Below are 17,916 nucleotides of genomic sequence, written 5' to 3'. Positions count from 1 at the left end.
TTGATGAACAGTGGCGTACATTTAAGATATTTCACAACTCTCAAGTAAAATATATTCCAGTGAGGAGGAAAGGGTGTAAGAGAAAAGATAGCCATTTGTGGCTAACTAAAGAAATAAAGGACGGTATCCAATTAAACAGGGGCATACAAAGTGGCCAAAACTAGTGGGAGGACAGAAGATTGGGTAGCTTTTAAAAGCCAACAAAGAATGACTAAAAAAATGATTAGGAAAGGGAAGATAGACTATGAAAGTAAACTAGCACAAAATATAAAAACAGATAGCAAGAGTTTCTATAGGTATATAAAAAGGAAAAGGGTGGCTAAAGTAAATGTTGGTCCCTTAGAGGACGAGACCGGGGAATTAGTGATAGGGGAATATGGAGATGGCAGAAACTCTGAACAAATATTTTGTATCAATCTTTACGATAGAGGACACAAACAATATCCCAACAGTAGATAGTCAAGGTGCTATAGGGGGTGGGAGGAACCCAACACAATCACAATCACTAAGGAGGCGGTACTCAGCAAGATAATGGGACTAAAGGCAGATAAACACCCTGGACCTGATGGCTTGCATCATAGGGTCTTTAGAAATAGCAGCAGAGATAGTGGATGCATTGGTTGTAAGTTACCAAACTTCCCTGGATTCTGGGAAGGTCCCAGCAGATTGGAAAACTGCAACTGTAATGCCCCTATTTAAAAAAGGAGGCAGACAAAAAGCAGGAAACTATAGACCAGTTAGCCCAACATCTATGGTTGCGAAAATGTTGGAGTCCATTATAAAAGCAGTAGCAGGACATTTGGAAAGCATAATTCAGTCAGGCAGAGTCAGCATGGATTTATGAAGGGGAAGTCATGTTTGACAAATTTGATGGAATTCTTTGAGGATGTAACGAACAGGGTGGATAAAGGGGAATCAGTGGATGTAGTGTATTTGGACTTCCAGAAAGCATTTGACAAGGTGGCACATAAAAGGTTACTGCACAAGATAAAAGTTCACAGGGTTGGGGGTAATATATTAGCATGGCTAGAGGATTGGCTAACTAACAGAGAACAGAGAGTTGGGATAAATGGTTCATTCTCTGGTTGGCAACCAGTAAATAGTGGGGTGCTGCAGGGATCAGTGCTGGGACCCCAACTATTTACAATCTATATTAACGACTTGGATGAAGGGACCGAGTGTAACATATCCAAGTTTGCTGATGATACAAAGATGGGAGGAAAAGCAATGTGTAAGGAGGACTCAAAAAACCTGCAACAGGACATAGACAGACTAAGTGAGTGGGCAAAAATTTGGTTGATGGAGTATAATGTGGGAAAGTGTGTGAGGTTATGCACTTTGGCAGAAAAACAAAAATCAAAGAGCAAGTTTATTATTTAAATAGAGAAAGATTGCAAAGTGCTGCAGTATAGCAGGACCTGGGGTTACTTGTGCATGAAACACAAAAGGTTAGTATGCAGGTACAGCAAGTGATCAGGAAGGCCAATGGAATCTTGGTCTTTATTGCAAAGGGGATGGAGTATAAAAGCAGGGAAGTCTTGCTACAGCTATACAAGGTATTGGTGAGGCCACACCTGGAATACTGTGTACAGTTTTGGTTTCCATATTTACGAAAGGATTATATTTGCTTGGAGGCAGTTCAGAGAAGGTCCATTAGATTGATTCCGGGGATGAGTGGGTTGACTTACGAGGGAAGGTCGAGTAGGTTGGGCCTCTACTCATTGGAATAATGAGAGGTGATCTTATCGAAACGTATAAGATTATGAGGGGGCTTGACAAGGTGGATGCTGAGAGGATGTTTCCACTGATGGGGGAGACTAGAACTAGTGGGCATGATCTTAGAATAAGGGCTGCCCATTTAAAACTGAGATGAGGAGAAATTTCTTCAGATGGTTGTAAATCTATGGAATTTGGTGCCTCAGAGAGCTGTGGAAGCTGCGTCATTGAATAAATTTAAGACAGAGATAGGCAGTTTCTTAACCGATAAGGGGATAAAGGGTTATGGGGAGTGGGCAGGGAAGTGGCAGATCAGCCATGATCTTATTGAATGGCGGAGCAGGCTCTAGGGGCCGTATAGAATCATAGAAACATAGAAAATAGTAGGCCATTCGGTCCTTCGATCCTGCACCACCATTCAATGAGTTCATGGCTGAACATGCAACTTCCGTACCCCATTCCTGCTTTCTCGCCATACCCCTTGATCCCCCTAGTATGGCCTACTCCTGCTCCCATTTCTTATATTATGTTCTTATGTTCTGAAAAAAACCCAGCAAAATCTAACTGCATAATGAAGTGAGTTAGCACACTTATTTAATTTCTGGGAACTGGCTTTAAATTTGATAGGATGGCAGTCTGCTGCCTCTGCTGGTGTAAAGGCCAATGTGAAACAAGTTCCAAGTTAGTATATAATAGCACAAAACTAGCATTATCTGGTGATCTCACTCAGATAGACTAGTTAGACTTGGATGAGGTAGTGGAAATGATAGACTCATGCAATAGGTAGTGTTGTTGTGAGGCTAGGGATAATGCACATTGCTGGAACAGAGCAAACAGAAACTTCGCTCTGCAGCCGATTATGCTCGTCGTGGCACTCGGTTAAAAAGTTATAAAAGTTTCTTCCAGAAACAGGAGGAACTAACAGGTGAAATACTGCTCTAGGTTTATCTCAAGGACATAACTACTTCTAATACTCAAGTAGCTTTATTAATGCAATGGTTACAGTACCAGTGTCACAATGCACGAGCTGAAGACTTCCAATCTCTCGGAAACTGCTGGCAGCCTAATGGTTAAAGTAAAAATGACCAGATGTATCTCAAACATGGGTTGGGTGGGTGATTCTAATGTTGATGTGTTTACAAATGCTGCTGCCAATGTAGTTGCAGTGACTGCCAATGCAGCCCAGAGGACAGAAAGACGGAGAAAAATAATGCACCAATGAAGAATGTTCTCACACAAAAGCTAAAAACTTAGAGGGAAAAAAAGTCTTCAGTCAATCGGACTTTCCCTCCAAATGTTCTACTTTCCTCTTGAAGGTGGCAACTCGTGATGGGGGCGTGGCTGGGGTAGTTCCACTGGAGCCTGCAGCCCCCCAGCCTCTGGCCCAAATGGAAAGGCATATATTAACTAACCAGACTTGAGACTAACTTTAAGTCAGCTGATCCAACTGACTTGCCCACTCTCCTGATGTACACAGACCCATGTTGTTAAACTACAATTTACATGACAAATTTATGCCTATAGGGAAATAGGACACAATTTTCCCCAACCCCTTTTTTCAAGCACACTTACCTTAAATGCAGCGACTTTGCGTGCTGGAAATGGCAGCGAAAAAAAAAAAAAGGGCCCCATCTTGCCCGCTCTCCGGTGTTCCAGCGTGGCGTAGCTAGAGAAGTGGGGGCGGAGCAACAGGCCAGCGCCAAAAACAGTGCCGGCAGCTGCGCGCATGCTCCTGCCCTCCCAGCGTGTCCTATGGGCTGTGAGCAGGACCCGCCGCTCGCAGCCCCTATCCCCGGCCGAAGGGATGCCCCGCACCCTACCCCCAGCTGAGTGGCCCCCCGCACCGGCCAGCCCGCTGACTTCCTGGGCTGAGGTAGGACTTGAGTTTTATTTATTGATGGTTGCGCTTGAGAGTCTTGATTGGTGGGGGGCGGTGGAGAGAGAGAGAGAGAGAGAGAGAGAGAGAGAGAGAGAGAGAGAGAGAGAGAGAGAGAGAGAGAGAGAGAGAGAGAGAACTTTAAAAAAAAAACTTGATTCTGGCATAAAGGTAGGACTTCTATTTTTTTTAAATTTATTATTGATTGATTGCTCATTACTTTTATGCTTTGTTTAGTGCTTTGTAAGTCTTGGTGTTTTAAATGTACTAACCTGCGCCGATTTCTTAACTGTCCGCAATGATTTTCAGAGCTGGCCACATACGCTGACCTAAGTGGATTTGGAGTAGGTTTTAGCTGGCCAAAGTGGCATAAATGGCCAAAACTGGTGTAAGTGTCTGGGAACACCCCCTTTTGAAAAAAAACTAAAAAAAAAAAATCATACCTGACGGAGTTACTCGAACAAGTTTTGGGGGGAAAATGGCATTTTTTTTCTTTAAAACTTGCGTCAGAAAAAAAAACTTGCTCCAAAAAAATTGATGCAAGTCATGGCCAAAATTGGGCCCATAAAGTGGACGGAAAAAAAAGTGGACGGAAAAAAAAGTCTTGGTACAGAGCATCTAAACTGCTCTATAATTAGCTGCTGGCTCCACTGTGACTTGCCAAGGAGATGATTCAATACTCAGTCACACTGTGCTGGCTCAAGGAGAACAGTTTTAACCAACATTGTACCATTGTGCTCTGGAGTGCAATGAGCCTGGTCACCCTTGCACTCCTGAACCCACATGTGCCAGAAGCAGTAAATTCAATGTGTGGGCAGCCAGGGGAACAGCTGCACACATCAGGTCTTCTCATTTCCTTTGAAACCAGATGTAGCAATGCACATGTAGGTAATCTTGCATTTTAAGGTGACTGGAAATACCAAGCATTCGCTTCCTCATATTTTCCCCGTGACTCCAAAGACATCGGATATCTTCTGCATATTTTATGTGGGAAGGCACCTTGCGCTTGCTGGGTTCAAGTCCACTGTTGCTGCTCGTTTTACTCCTCGCTCATGAATGTGGTGCTATTCAAGTACCTTCATCGCAGACCAAAGAGCTGTGCACCACTTCATTCAGTTAATAGGTTCTCGCATCCATCAAAAGTGATAGAAAAACATGAAATTCTACTTTATGGGTCTTAATGACACGTCACCTGGCCTGGGGTCCACTTGCCATTATTAAGGTCATAAAGGACTCACTTTGGTCATCTATCCTTGCCTGCTCTAATAACATGGCCTGTCCATCTCATGGTCAGGACAGAATAAAGACACACAAGAACTTTGGGTGTTTGGCATTTAATCTGATCATGAAAATACAGGAGGTGCTATATTTGAAACTTATGGATATCAGATGCATCATCAGGTCTGTTATTCACAATCATAAAGGAAGGCAGAGCAGACTACAGCAATATTTGAGTCAAACTAGACTGGAAATGTGCGTCATTGAATGCTAAGCTTGCCATTTTTATTTGCATCAGCTGCTCTTGATCAATGAGCCTATCAACGTACAATGTGATGCCAAGTTAAGTGAATTGCTTCATAACCTTCGGAATGAATCACTCTATGGAGATGGAGTTCAGCAGGTATCGAGTGGAACATTAATTGAATTTGGCATGACGGATGAAATATTTGGGCTGCTGGCATTGTACAGAGTGGTGGCTTACAAAGGAAGCACCACTGTTTGAAGGCTACATAACCAGGCTGGCATTAAAGAGGGCCCACTGTTTAACATACTTTACTTGGGTTGGCCAAGTACGTGCGACTAGGACATTATAGACCTTCGTGCGGTAATTTACAACCAGCTCACCTGTGCTTGATTGCCACACAGCATGTCCCAGGTGCCATATTGATCTTTTGACTGTCGGTACAGTCGGACAGCATCGGTGAACGCTGGTGTCTCTACTTTGCAATCTTCAGGCAATCCTGGGGTAGAAAAGGAAATAATGTTTATATATATTGAACAACTCTCCAATACGCCCCAAAAATACATTGTTATAACTACCGCACGACACCATGCACATGAATAATGCAGGACATTAAGATCAAGCAACCCAGCACGACAACAGTCCAGTTGACCGAATCAACAATGGCGGAACTCAGATGTTTATAGCAATAGGAGGCTGCCATGTGTCAACAGTGCACTCCAAATCTAATCTCACTGGCCTGGTCTCTCCTCAAATTCCTGCATCTTGTTCAGCTTCAAATATCTATCGAATTTTCCCATAAAAGATGGAATGCCACTGCCTCAAGCAAAGGATTCCGTGCTCCAATGCTTCTCACTGAAATAAAGTGTGTGTAACCTCTCCCCACTCTGACAATTTTCAATTGATGTCGTTTCATTCTGGACTCAACCAAAAGAAAATGGTCTTTTCCCACAAAATCTAAAATGTTATATGGCGTTAGCTACTGGCTCGAGCATTTTCATGGCATTATGTATTTGAACATGTGTCTCTCTGTTCATCAGCATCCTTTAGCTATTAAGTGTATGCGCCCTGTTTTTACCTCCCAAAATGTATTACCTCACACTTATCCACATTAAATTGTATTTGCCAATTATTATTCTGCCAATGTATGTCTTTCTGAAGAATTTTCTAATTTCCCTTACTGTTTGCCCAACTTCCTATTTTGTATCAGCAGGTTTTGTTTTATGATGTTTGGCTTGTTGTGGGGGGGGGGGGGGGGGGCGCGGAGAAGGACGATTAAGAGCAGAAGTGATTAGTATACTACCTTTTCCATCTAGGACACATTTCAAATCAGCCAGTGCTGATGGAGCTGAAAGCCTGTTCTTTCTGCTGGTTGTAAGGATCCCAAGTTAGAGAGATCTTACAAGAGCAAAATACAGTACTGCGGCTGCTCGAATCTAAAATAAAAACTGAAAATGCTGCAAATACTCAGGTCAGGCAGCATCTGATGAAGGGTTATCAACCCAAAACATTCGCTCTTTCTCTCCACTATGCTGCCTGACGCTGAGTATTTTCAGCATTTGCTGTTTTTATTAAAGATATCTTGGTTCGCATGGGTAGCAGTTTACCACACAACATAAGCAGTATTTGAAGCAAATAGCACAGATGTGTTGAAGAGGAAGCTAGATAAACATACAAGGGAGAAAGGAATGGAAAGATATACTGATGGGGTTAGCTGAAGGGCAGTGGGAGGAGGCCCGTGTGGAACATAAACGTCAGCATAGACCGGTTGGGCTGAATGGCCTATTGCTGTGCTATACATTCTATGTAACACTTCAAATAATTTTCTACAAACTATCATCTAGAGGCTGGTATGGGAAATTGAAAAGCTACACTGGTGCACTAGATGCTGATCTGAGGTTTGGGTTAGTATAATATTGTTGGGGCAGAGAAGAATAATTAAACTTCACCACATTGAACTGGTAGAGTTTGATACTAGCATTGCTTGGCAGATGTAGCAAAGTGTTTAACTTTTCAACAACATCCTTCACCCCAAGGAACAACATTCATATGCAGCCTTCCCCTCGGGGAAAAAAAAGCTGAATAGCCTTTTGAGACCCTGCTAACAGCATATAAAAACTGTTTAATGGCGTTTCCTTAACACTGAGGGAAGTATAAAAGGCTGCACCATGACGGCAAATAAATTGGATCAAATTGTAACCGGGGGTTTCTGTATTTATCATCAAATATTCAAGCACTGAAGTTTTTGAGCCTACAACAAACTGTAGAAAGAGGATTTTCACAGAAAGGTCACAGCTGGTACACACAAAACAGTTATCCTTCAGAATGTTGACCAAACCCAACAGAATAAATGGGAGCAAGTAATGAGGCGGAGCTTGGAAGAGTCTTGCCTAAAGGTAATTGGTAAATCATGAGCACCAAACCTATATTTATTAGGAACATTAATCTATAAGCCTATTAGAAGCCTTGTGTTTACTGTACAGTCAGTAGTCTAGCTCAGTTACACTTGCTCAATAATATCCATTTGTTATAAAACAGCATATCCTCCAAGTCACCATAACCAATACCAAGAAAGATCTGCTAGTGAGGTTTTAAGTAATCCTGGTGTCTGAACTCTGACATGTATAGTCAGTCGAGAAAGGTCTGATCAATATGGATTAAGTCAGAGATGTACACGTACTGCTCAAGTGAATGGATACAAGTGAGAACAATGGGGGAAAGCACAGGTGCTTATTGTGTGCTCCTCCTCATCTGATAGTTTGGAGATGTCAAAACTGCTTTTAAATATAGACCTTCAATTCACTTTAGTGCCTGGAACCAAATCCAGTCTGCATGATTTGAGCCATGGCTCAGTAGTCGCACTCCCATCTCCGAGTCAGATAGTTGTGGGGTCAAGCCCTACTCCAGAGACTTGAGCACATAACCTAGACTACACGGGATGAGGGGTTAATCTGAGGCCTCGGGTGTAAATGATTCCACGGCACTATTTCGAAGAAGCGCAGGGGAGTTTTCCCCGGTGTCATGACCAATATTTATCCAAAGACTTAAAAACTAATGTTCTGGTTATCACATTGTGGGACTTGCCGTGTGTAAATTGGCCTACACTTCAAAAATACTTCATTGGCTATAAAGCACTTTAGGATCTCTGAAGGTCATGAAAGGTGCTATATAAATGCAAGCCCTGTTATCCTTCATGCGTTGACAGCATGTGGGGGAAATGGTCCCTGACTCAGTATATTAAATAGGCATGAGTTTAGAGCTCAAAGGCATTTCAAAATATGTTCAACACAAGGGCAATTACTTTGTGCTTTTAAAATAATGATCATCTCCAAATACTGATCTAGCCACAAGCAAAAGCTACAGTGAAATTGAATTTGAAATCATTGCTATTTAGGGTCAGTTATTTGTTGCTGTAACAAAGCTACTCAAGTTGTTCGATCATGTCTTTCAACTTGATTGACAGCTGCTTCTTTTGGTAACTCTTGGCCTGAGAAATATGGCATAAGTTTCAGATCATCGGAGCTGCAAGTCCACTTATGGAATTTGCAGTTCAAATGAAAAATTAAATAAATTGAGATAATCACCAAATTTCAATAATTCCTAGATTCCAAAGTCTTAATTACAATGCTGTATAATGCTGGCAAGAAACAGGTCCAGGTGCAAGTTACCCCTCACCAAGTCCTCAACACATTGGATCATTAAATGCATTTTTACCATATTAACCAGTTCAGATTCTGGTGCCCACCTTCCATTTGACCTTTCTCAATTTGTATTAGGTTGATGTCACCCATTGTTACATACCCTTACCTCAGAGTGCATCATGTGCCCTGGAGGGACAAATCCCAATCACTAACCGTGGACTATTCATGTTCATCAATTCAAATACGACTTTCATTTTGTCTCCCTCGTGACATCAATTCAACTTCTTTCAATTCCAAATAATCCCAAACAGGTGCCATTGCTTCACCTCACCTGCCATTTTACTTGTAAACTTTTCCCTTCTGCCAACTAAAGCAATAACAAGGCCATGCCACTTAAGTCTTTGATGAATATCCAAATATTACAAAATTGAGCAACTGAACCAGGTTTCGACAGCATGATTCATGCAATGTCTGACCAGCTTGCCTTCAGCCTCAGTCACAATTTCTAAAGCATTAGGCTCTGCTTGTTCCGCACCAGAGAAACATGACCATCTCTATGAAACATGTGCAGCTTTGAACTTCATTGCTAATTTCCTTTTCCTTCCAGACTTCCTCAACTTTTAAAATGAGTTAACGGTCTTTCCTTACTCGTTTTCTTTCTGGCCCTTGATCAATTTTCCCATCTGCTGATGGTAAGGTACTAACAAAAATAAACAATCCACTTGTTCAAATTGTTTGGACTCCTACCTCATCTGGTGCAAGTGCCATTTTTTTCTTGATTTTCACACAAAGTTGTCATGACTAAATGGGCCTTGCCTACAATACAGCACCTCACAATATTCTGCAAGTGTGTCCTCTGCAAACAGTATCAAGTAAACTTAGTGCAGTTCATCCTAATTATTATTTTCTTCAAGGAGATGCCACTGTTTTGTACGTATACTGTTTAAACTAGATTATCTCAATAGAATATCTAGTTTCCAAAATTCTCAAGTACCTAACTGATGGCATCCAGACCGAAATTGCCCAAATTGTTCCTGTAGTGCACTTGCGTTTTTACATTGACCCACTTATCCTGAAAGTGCTCAAAGAGGTATGGTTCCACAGATGCCAAACAGACACGCCCAAATTGCTATTCTTCTGCAAGTCTGAATGCCGAGTTTTGAAATGAGGGGAGGGAGGAGAAAGGAGAACATGCACTGTAAATGAACCAGAATCTATCCTCAGCAAAAAGAACTGGCTCATGTTTGGGTGCCCTCCCAGAGGCCTACTCCTCAAGTGGCTCGACTGCTGTGAGCACTGAGACCAGTGCAGATGAGAGACTGAACCAACAGAGCATCACTGTGCTCTCCTCTGTCAATCACTTCAATCTCAATCATCAACTCCTCACAACTTTGCCAAAAAGACACTTAATGGCATTAAAAAAGTAAACTTTCCAGTATTAATTTAGGACTAATCAGCTAAGAGTTGCAAGAACTAAAGTGTCTTAATTAATATGGCCTGCCTGAAGATGAATTGCTCGTCTTTCTGTAGAAAGAGTTTTATAAAAGCTAATCATTCCACAAAATTATTCATGAACATTTTTCTTCCACGAACCAATCCTTCACTTAATGCTTCTACAAAGTGAAACAGAATCAGATTCTTATCTGTTGCTCAATATTGTGTGTACACGTGAACGAGTTTAACATTTCCCAAAGCTGTAATGGACAGCTCAACTCTCCATCAATTAACTTAATCAATTCATAGCATATACATAGAAATATCAAACATTTAAGATATAATGGCAGAATATCCAATTGCCTTTATGTATGGAGAAAGAGTCAGACTGAACAATGTGAGCTCAAAGTAAAGTGTGACTGTAGTCTTTTATTGCAGGTCTCCAGAGTGCCTCTCCAACCTGTGAGGCCTCCTTAAAACATGTGCTCCCAAGGGATTATGGGATCCCTTCAGACTCCAGGGGATGAGCCCTTTGGTGGCTGTACAGAGTAAATACAAGTTTACATATATAACAGCCTTAACAGCAGTACCATCAATAAAGGCACTCATTAAATTAAGCACTAATTTGAAACTCAGCAAGGTGTACCAGTGGATGTGGTGTATTTGGACTTTCAAAAGGCTTTTGACAAGGTCCCGCACAAGAGATTGATGTGCAAAATCAAAGCGAATGGTATTGGGGGTAATGTACTAATGTGAATAGAGAACTGGTTGGCAGACAGGAAGCAGAGAGTCGGGATAAACGAGTCCTTTTCACAATAGTAGGCAGTGACTAATGGGGTGCCGCAGGGCTCAGTGCTGGGACTCCAGCTCTTTACAATATACATTAACGATTTGGATGAGGGAATTGAGTGTAATATCTCCAAGTTTGCAGAAGAAACTAAACTGGGTGGCGGTGTGAGCTGTGAGGGGGACACAACGAGGCTGCAGGTTGACTTGAACAGGTTAGGTGAATGGGCAAATGCATGGCAGATGCAGTATAATGTGGATAAATGTGAGATTTGGGGGCAAAAACACGAAGGCAGAATATTATTTGAATGGCGGCAAATTAGGAAAAGTGGAGGTGCAATGAGACCTGGGTGTCATGGTTCATCAGTCATTGAAGGTTGGCATGCAGGTACAACAGGCGGTGAAGGTGGCAAATGGTATGTTGGCCCTCATTGCTAGGGGATTTGCGTATAGGAGCAGGGAGGTCTTACTGCAGTTGTACAGGGCCTTAGTGAGGCCTCACCTGGAATATTGCGTTCAGTTTTGGTCTCCTAATCTGAGGGAGGACGTTCTTCCTATTGAGAGAGTGCAGCAAAGGTTCACCAGACTAATTCCAGGGATGGCTGGACTGTCATATGAGGAGAGACTGGATCAACTGGACTTTATTCACTGGAGTTTAGAAGGATGAGAGGGGGTGTCTCAGAAACGTACAAGATTCTGACGGGGCTGGACAGGTTAGATGCGGGAAGAATGTTCCCGATGTTGGGGAACTCCAAAACCAGGGGACATGGTCTTAGGATAAGGGGTAGGCCATTTAGGACTGAGATGGAGAAACTTCTTCACTCAGAGTTGTTAACCTGTGGAATCCCCTACCGCAGAGAGTTGTTGATGCCAGTTCATTGGATATATTCAAAAGGGAGTTAGATATGGCCCTTATGGGATCAAGGGGTATGGAGAGAAAGCAGGAAAGGGGTACTGAGGGAATGATCAGCCATGTTCTTATTGAATGGCGGTGCAGGCTCGAAGGGCCTACTCCTGCACCTATTTTCTATGTTTTCTATGTTTCTATGTGCATAGGAATTTCAGCAAATGTCTGAAAACCTCAGCTCCAGATTGATCTGTGGGCTACAATATCGAAATTCTCACTGCAAAATCTATACCACCAAGAATTCAAGCTTTGGTTTGTTGGGTCCACTGCTCTGCACAACATCCCCAGTGCAAAAAGCAACATGCCAACACTCATCAGGAAGGAGAATTCCTGTGTTTGGGTGGGTCCCAATCCGATTAGGAAACCATTTTCAACTTATTTCTTATTGCTGCACATACGCTGGCTCTACATTTATAAATAATGTTCAACGGCAATGTCATCGGTATACTTCATAATTCCTGTGAGGACTGTGGAAACATCCCTATATATATGCCCAAAATATGCACTAAATGTATTGTCAATTGTCAATCTGAATACCCAAGCAACCAGTGGTGTAACTTTCTTCATAAGTCTATAATTAGGATGTTACAAAACTTCATGAATATCGATGTGGCAGAAAATGTAGCTATTTTAACAGCACTACCTTTCATATGAATGTATGCCAGGCAGTGCTTATTTGAGTTGGCAGTAACCCATTCATAGACAGTAGCTTACACAGGAACTACACACAGCTATCTCAAAATTAAGCTGCAAATTCAGTTGCACCCTAAATATGCAAATTCAATTTCTGCAAAACCTACATGACCCAGCATCAAATAAATATCATACATTTATTTCAAACTCAATGGCCCAGATTTTGCATTGAGAATAATGGTGAGGCTATCAGCGCTCACTGCTATCATGCAGTAGATTGGACAGCAACTTCTGGCAACTGCACAAGCGCAGTCAAACGCAGAAATCTGGATGTTGCTGCCCCAGTTGCCCTGCTGCTATGGTACCTTGTCGAGAGGTTTGGCATTCAAACACATGGAATGGCGCGAAGTTGCTGTACTTACCAACTAATTACCCACTAAATAGGCCAAAAAAAAAAAAAGTTAGGCTTGAGTATTCAGGTGCAAGTGAATATTTAACTGCGTGATAAGTCTTAATTACTGCTCAATAGCCTCGCTGGCACTGAAAATGTATTTTAATGAGTGTGGAGTCTCATTCCTTCAGAATTTAATTATTGTGGGATATTTCCAAAAAATTTAAAATCTAGAGTGTTTATTTTTTACTTTTTCTTCTGTCGCTTGTCTCTCTCTCAATCCCATCTTCCTTTCCTTCACTTTATTTCGTTATTTAAATACTCTAATTTAAACTTTCTGGTTTTACACGTTGCGGGGCTGATGGTCAGGGTCCCGATAAGGCTCACTATCGCCAGTGGTCCAATGGTCACGGATTTCTGGTTGAATGGCGGCCACCAGCCAAATTTAGCAAGGGGGAGGGGGGGGGGGTTTCTGCGGGTCTCCACTTCCACCCCGCCACTGCCGTGCGGCCGTAAGTGTGTCATCGGTGCGTGCACTGGTGGGAGCCCCCGCCTCCTTCGGAATGAAGGTCAAAAAATCAAATGCCCGCCGAGCGGTGCTCCCAACAGTTTGTTGGTGCACCTTTTTTCCCTGCAAGCCCTGGCTGCACGCCGGCCATTAAAGTCAAGGACCCCAATGCCCCCACCACCATTTTATTTTTTTTGCCGCCCGACTTCTATGTCGGCCAGACTATTGTGCTCCCAGGTTTGACTGGGCTATCAACAGGCGGCCTGGTGCCCCCTCTTTGGTGCCAGGCCGCTGGCCCAGCCCAAACTCTACCTGGTGGCCCAGTGGCTGATCCTAAACAATTCTCTCCCCTTTAAAAGGAGGCGAGGTACGTAGTGACACATATGTGCAGTGACGTCACCACCGCTCCATTGCTGAGTGACAGCGGCGGAGAATCCGGCCCACCTCCACTTCCGCCCCTCACGAGCACTTACCGCCGAACTTCCGTCCCCTTTATGACTGACTGCCGGTCTACTCAAAAAAAAAAAGACAAAGCTGAATATCGATCAAGAGTCGATCTCACCTGAGACGGCGGTAAAAGCACCTAAAAAAAAATCAATGTGCGCCAGGTTTCTGGCAGGCCTGAATTTTAGCCCCTGCATGTCTCAGCGAGGGTTCTTCAATCGAATTGTTGGAGACACGCTGTTGCTTTCCCTGTTTGCACATGCCACAGATTCTCTGTAGCAGGCGCTGCATTGGAAAAGGATTTCTAACAACCGTAAGTTGCCGCTCAAAGCCCACGAAAAGTCTGGGGGCAGCTGTAGGGATAATTAACGTCGAGCACCATTCCTACACCACGGGCCATTAGCTCCACAATTACTTCCCCCTGTAAATACTTGGTTTGCCATCTCCCGATCTGCTCTGATAACTCCATTGAAGACATGATTCCAGTACCAAGTACATTTTCCTCTGCTCCTCCCTAATATTCAGAGGACTGACTGCTTCTGTTATACCCTTATTTACTCTTTTATTACCCCACTAGCTACTGTCCTGTACCAGGCAAGATCACTTGCAACTGTAGCAGATGTACATCTGTCCTTTGGTATCTGTTCTCAAACTGTTGTACCAGCACAATGGTAATCACACATACTTCCTCCAATCTACTGAATTTTCAGCTCAAGGTACAAGAAAGGCCCAACACCTCTTGATAAACTAATCTGATGAATGTCTCCAGTTCTGTCTCCTGACTCTGTCCTCACTACTGGCTCAACCCTCAACTCCTCCTTTAACATTCACTCTAATCTTGGTCTTTGGTTTCACAAACTGCCCCAGCCGAGCTTCGTGCAAATTGCAGAACAGTATTATTGGCCTCCTATTCATAGTGCAGCTCTTGGATCTGGACATTCACTGTAGCAACTTAAGAGGTCTCCATTTTGCTGCCGGCTTCTCCCACAAGACTATATTCCCTTCTATTATGGAGCAGTACTATTCACGTGTTGTCTCTTCAAAGCCCTCAAAGACAAAGATAGTCTTATTACTTCATCCAGCACTTCTTAAATCTCCGAACCTTTTTAAAAAAAAAAAAATATTTTTGGCAGACTAGTAAACATGAACGATCCTTTAAAAACCACCCTGCCATTTTATTAGATTACCTTAGATTAGGCAGAAGGTGGGGAAAGCGAGGTCAGTTATAGCTTAGTGAGTCGGCAGAACCTACTACCATCCCAACGGAGATCAGACCAACTTCCCCACCCCCCCCCCACACCAATAAAATATGCTCAGCAGCTACTTTGAAGACGTTTGGTGGATCATCCACCCCTCTGACTGAACAGCCAAGAGGAAACCTGATAATCATGTGAAAAAGAAAAAAAATGATAGCATCCAAGTAGGAATTAATAAATCACAGAGGATTACTAAGGGAAAGGGGACAATTAACTTAAGTCAATCGTTATGAACCATTAGCCACAACCAGTAAATCATAGGAAAATGAAACATATGGAAGAAGTTATAAGTTAATGCATTTCGCAATAAAAGTGCAGATGAAACTGTATCTCATGCTTGGTCACTCTCAGGAAGCACTTGAATGTGAATCCAGAAAGTCCGCATCTGGGATGACTCGCGTCCTGTACAGTCAGACTTTACTGAAAATGTTGCTGAAGAACTGAAGAAGAAATGCCATAGCAACTTTGCTAGCATCCGGAGATACAGCCACATGTTCAGAGCAGATAAAATGTCATCCCCCCAACCCCTACCCTACCCCCAGAGCTCGACTTTCTATTCTGCAATACGAAAACCACAAGACGACTATATATCTCTGGCTCTTGTAAATGAAGTTAGCATGGAGGAAGTGACGAATCCATATTACACTGCACAGTCAATATGCATTTGTGGGTCTAAGCTGAAGGAGTTGGAAGAGTCACACCGTACAATGCTAATACACTGCAAAGAAATGAAGTGAGCTGGTAAATAAAGTGGCATTCAAAATGTTGGGAGGTGATTTCAAGACGCTCATTCTTGGTGGGGCCGGGGGGGGGAGGGGGGTGGTGCGGTGGAGAAAGGGTTCCAACAAAAGCTAAAACATTCCTGGGGAACCCAGTCACATCCTCTGAAAGACATCGTCAGCAACTCAAAGAAAGACAATGCTGCACGGTTGAACACTTTTACTCATACATAACAGAAATAACGTACAACTGAGTAAACACACCCGGAAAATAAAATGTAGAAAGTAGATTTCGAAACACTGCTCAAAACGTATTTAATGCTCGACCCACCCTAGACACAGAAATCAGATAACATTGTGGACCTTCGAGAAGCCCTTTGGTAAATGATGACCAATTTACCCAACATGCTACTTGTTGCTCTGCTCCCACTGGCAATAAATATTCAGAGAACAGTGCAGCAGAACTAGAGTTAGTGCCCAAGTCACAACACATGCAAAGTTTGTCTATTTTACAGCTTGGCTCGAATGCTCGACAATTCATGTTGTCTCTTGAAGGTTTACTTGGAAAGGGTTCAGGGAAAAGTCCTGATAATGATACCAGGAAAGAAGTTACAGTCACGAAGAATCATAGAATGATGCAGCAGAGGAGGACACCATTTGGCCGGTGCCAGAAAGAAATTAAAACACGAACCGTCCAACGTGGGGTGCAAAGCAACGACCGAGAAGAAGAATCTCATACTCTACCAACGGAGGTAGCCACGCCTTGAAAAATTGCAACTTTTCTCTTACAGGAACAGAGAATGTAGGATCTAAGAGGTTATAAAAGGTTATGAAAGGTGATGAGAAGATAAGCAGTAAAAGATGGGTTGTCAACCTGGAAGCAAAGGGGCAGAGTGTAACACAAGCAAAATACCACAGATGCTGGAACCTGAAATAAAAACAGAAAATGCTGGAAATCTGTGGGTCAGGCAGCATCTGCGGAGAGAAAGAGAGTTAACGTTTCATGTCGATGATCCTTCGTCAGAACTGGCAAAAGTTTGAAATGAACAGATTCTTAAGGAGCACTGAAAGGGGGAGGGGAAGGTCTGTGATAGGGTGGAAAGCAGGAGAGATTAGAGAGACAAAAGGAATGATGGGCCGAATTGAAATGATAATGGCAGGAGCTAGAAAAAGGTTAGGTTAGTATAGATAGGGTGTGAATGGCAGAGTAATGATCAGGAGGCAGAGAGAAAAAAAATCTGAGAAAAACAGAGTTAATTGGGGGGGAGAAAGAGAGAAAGAGAAGGGAGCCAAAAATGGGCCGAGGTTATCTGAAATTGTTGAATTTGATGTTGAATCCAGAAGGCTGTAAAAGTGCCTAAACGAAAGATGAGGTGCTGTTCCTCGAGCTTGCGTTGAGCTTCGTTGGAACAGTGCAGGTCGAGTATGGAAACAGAAAATAGGTGCAGGAGTAGGCCATTCGGCCCTTCAAGTCTGCACTGCCATTCAATATGATCATGGCTAATCCTCTATCGACACCATATTCCCACTTTTACCCCCCTATCCCTTGATGCCTTTTGTGTCTAGAAATCTATCTATCTCCCTCTTAAATATATTCAGTGACTTGACCTCCACAGCCTTCTGTGGTAGAGAATTCCACAGGTTCACCACTCAGTGAAAAAATTTCTCATCTTGGTCCTAAATTTCCTACCCCATATCCTGATATTGTGACCCCTTGTTCTAGACTTCCCAGCCAGGGGAAACATCCTTCCCGCTTCCAGTCTGTCCAACCCAGTCAGAATTTTATACGTTTCAATGAGATCCCCCTCTCATTCTTCTAACCTCGAGTGAATACAGACCTAGGCGACCCAATCTCTCCTCACATGACAGTCCTGCCATCCCAGGAATCAGTCTGGTGAACCTTCGCTGTACTCTCTATGGCAAGTATATCCTTTCTTTGGTAAGGAGACCAAAACTGCACACAATACTCCATGTGTAGTCTCACCAAGGCCCTGTATAACTGTAGTAAGACATCCTTGCTCCTGTACCCAAACCCTCTCACAATGAAGATTTGCCTTCCTAACTGCTTGCTGTACCTGCATGTTTTGCTTTCAATGACTGGTGTACAAGGACACCTGTCCCTCTGTACATCGACACTTCCCAA

General features: G+C 43.0%; 1 protein-coding gene across 1 annotated transcript in view; it reads right to left on the bottom strand.

Moving 5' to 3' along the window:
* The window catches only part of LOC139232489 (protein Niban 2-like), a 238,739-nt gene that overhangs the window by 53,385 nt on the left and 167,438 nt on the right, over positions 1 to 17,916 (bottom strand). The window contains exon 6 of the mRNA XM_070862786.1: positions 5,438 to 5,553. Coding sequence (XP_070718887.1) covers positions 5,438 to 5,553 — 116 coding nt within the window. The remainder of the gene's footprint in view (positions 1 to 5,437; positions 5,554 to 17,916) is intronic.

Source organism: Pristiophorus japonicus, chromosome 20 (genome assembly GCF_044704955.1).
Source record: "Pristiophorus japonicus isolate sPriJap1 chromosome 20, sPriJap1.hap1, whole genome shotgun sequence".
Taxonomy (NCBI): domain Eukaryota; kingdom Metazoa; phylum Chordata; class Chondrichthyes; family Pristiophoridae; genus Pristiophorus; species Pristiophorus japonicus.
This window is presented reverse-complemented; position numbering and strand designations above follow the sequence as displayed.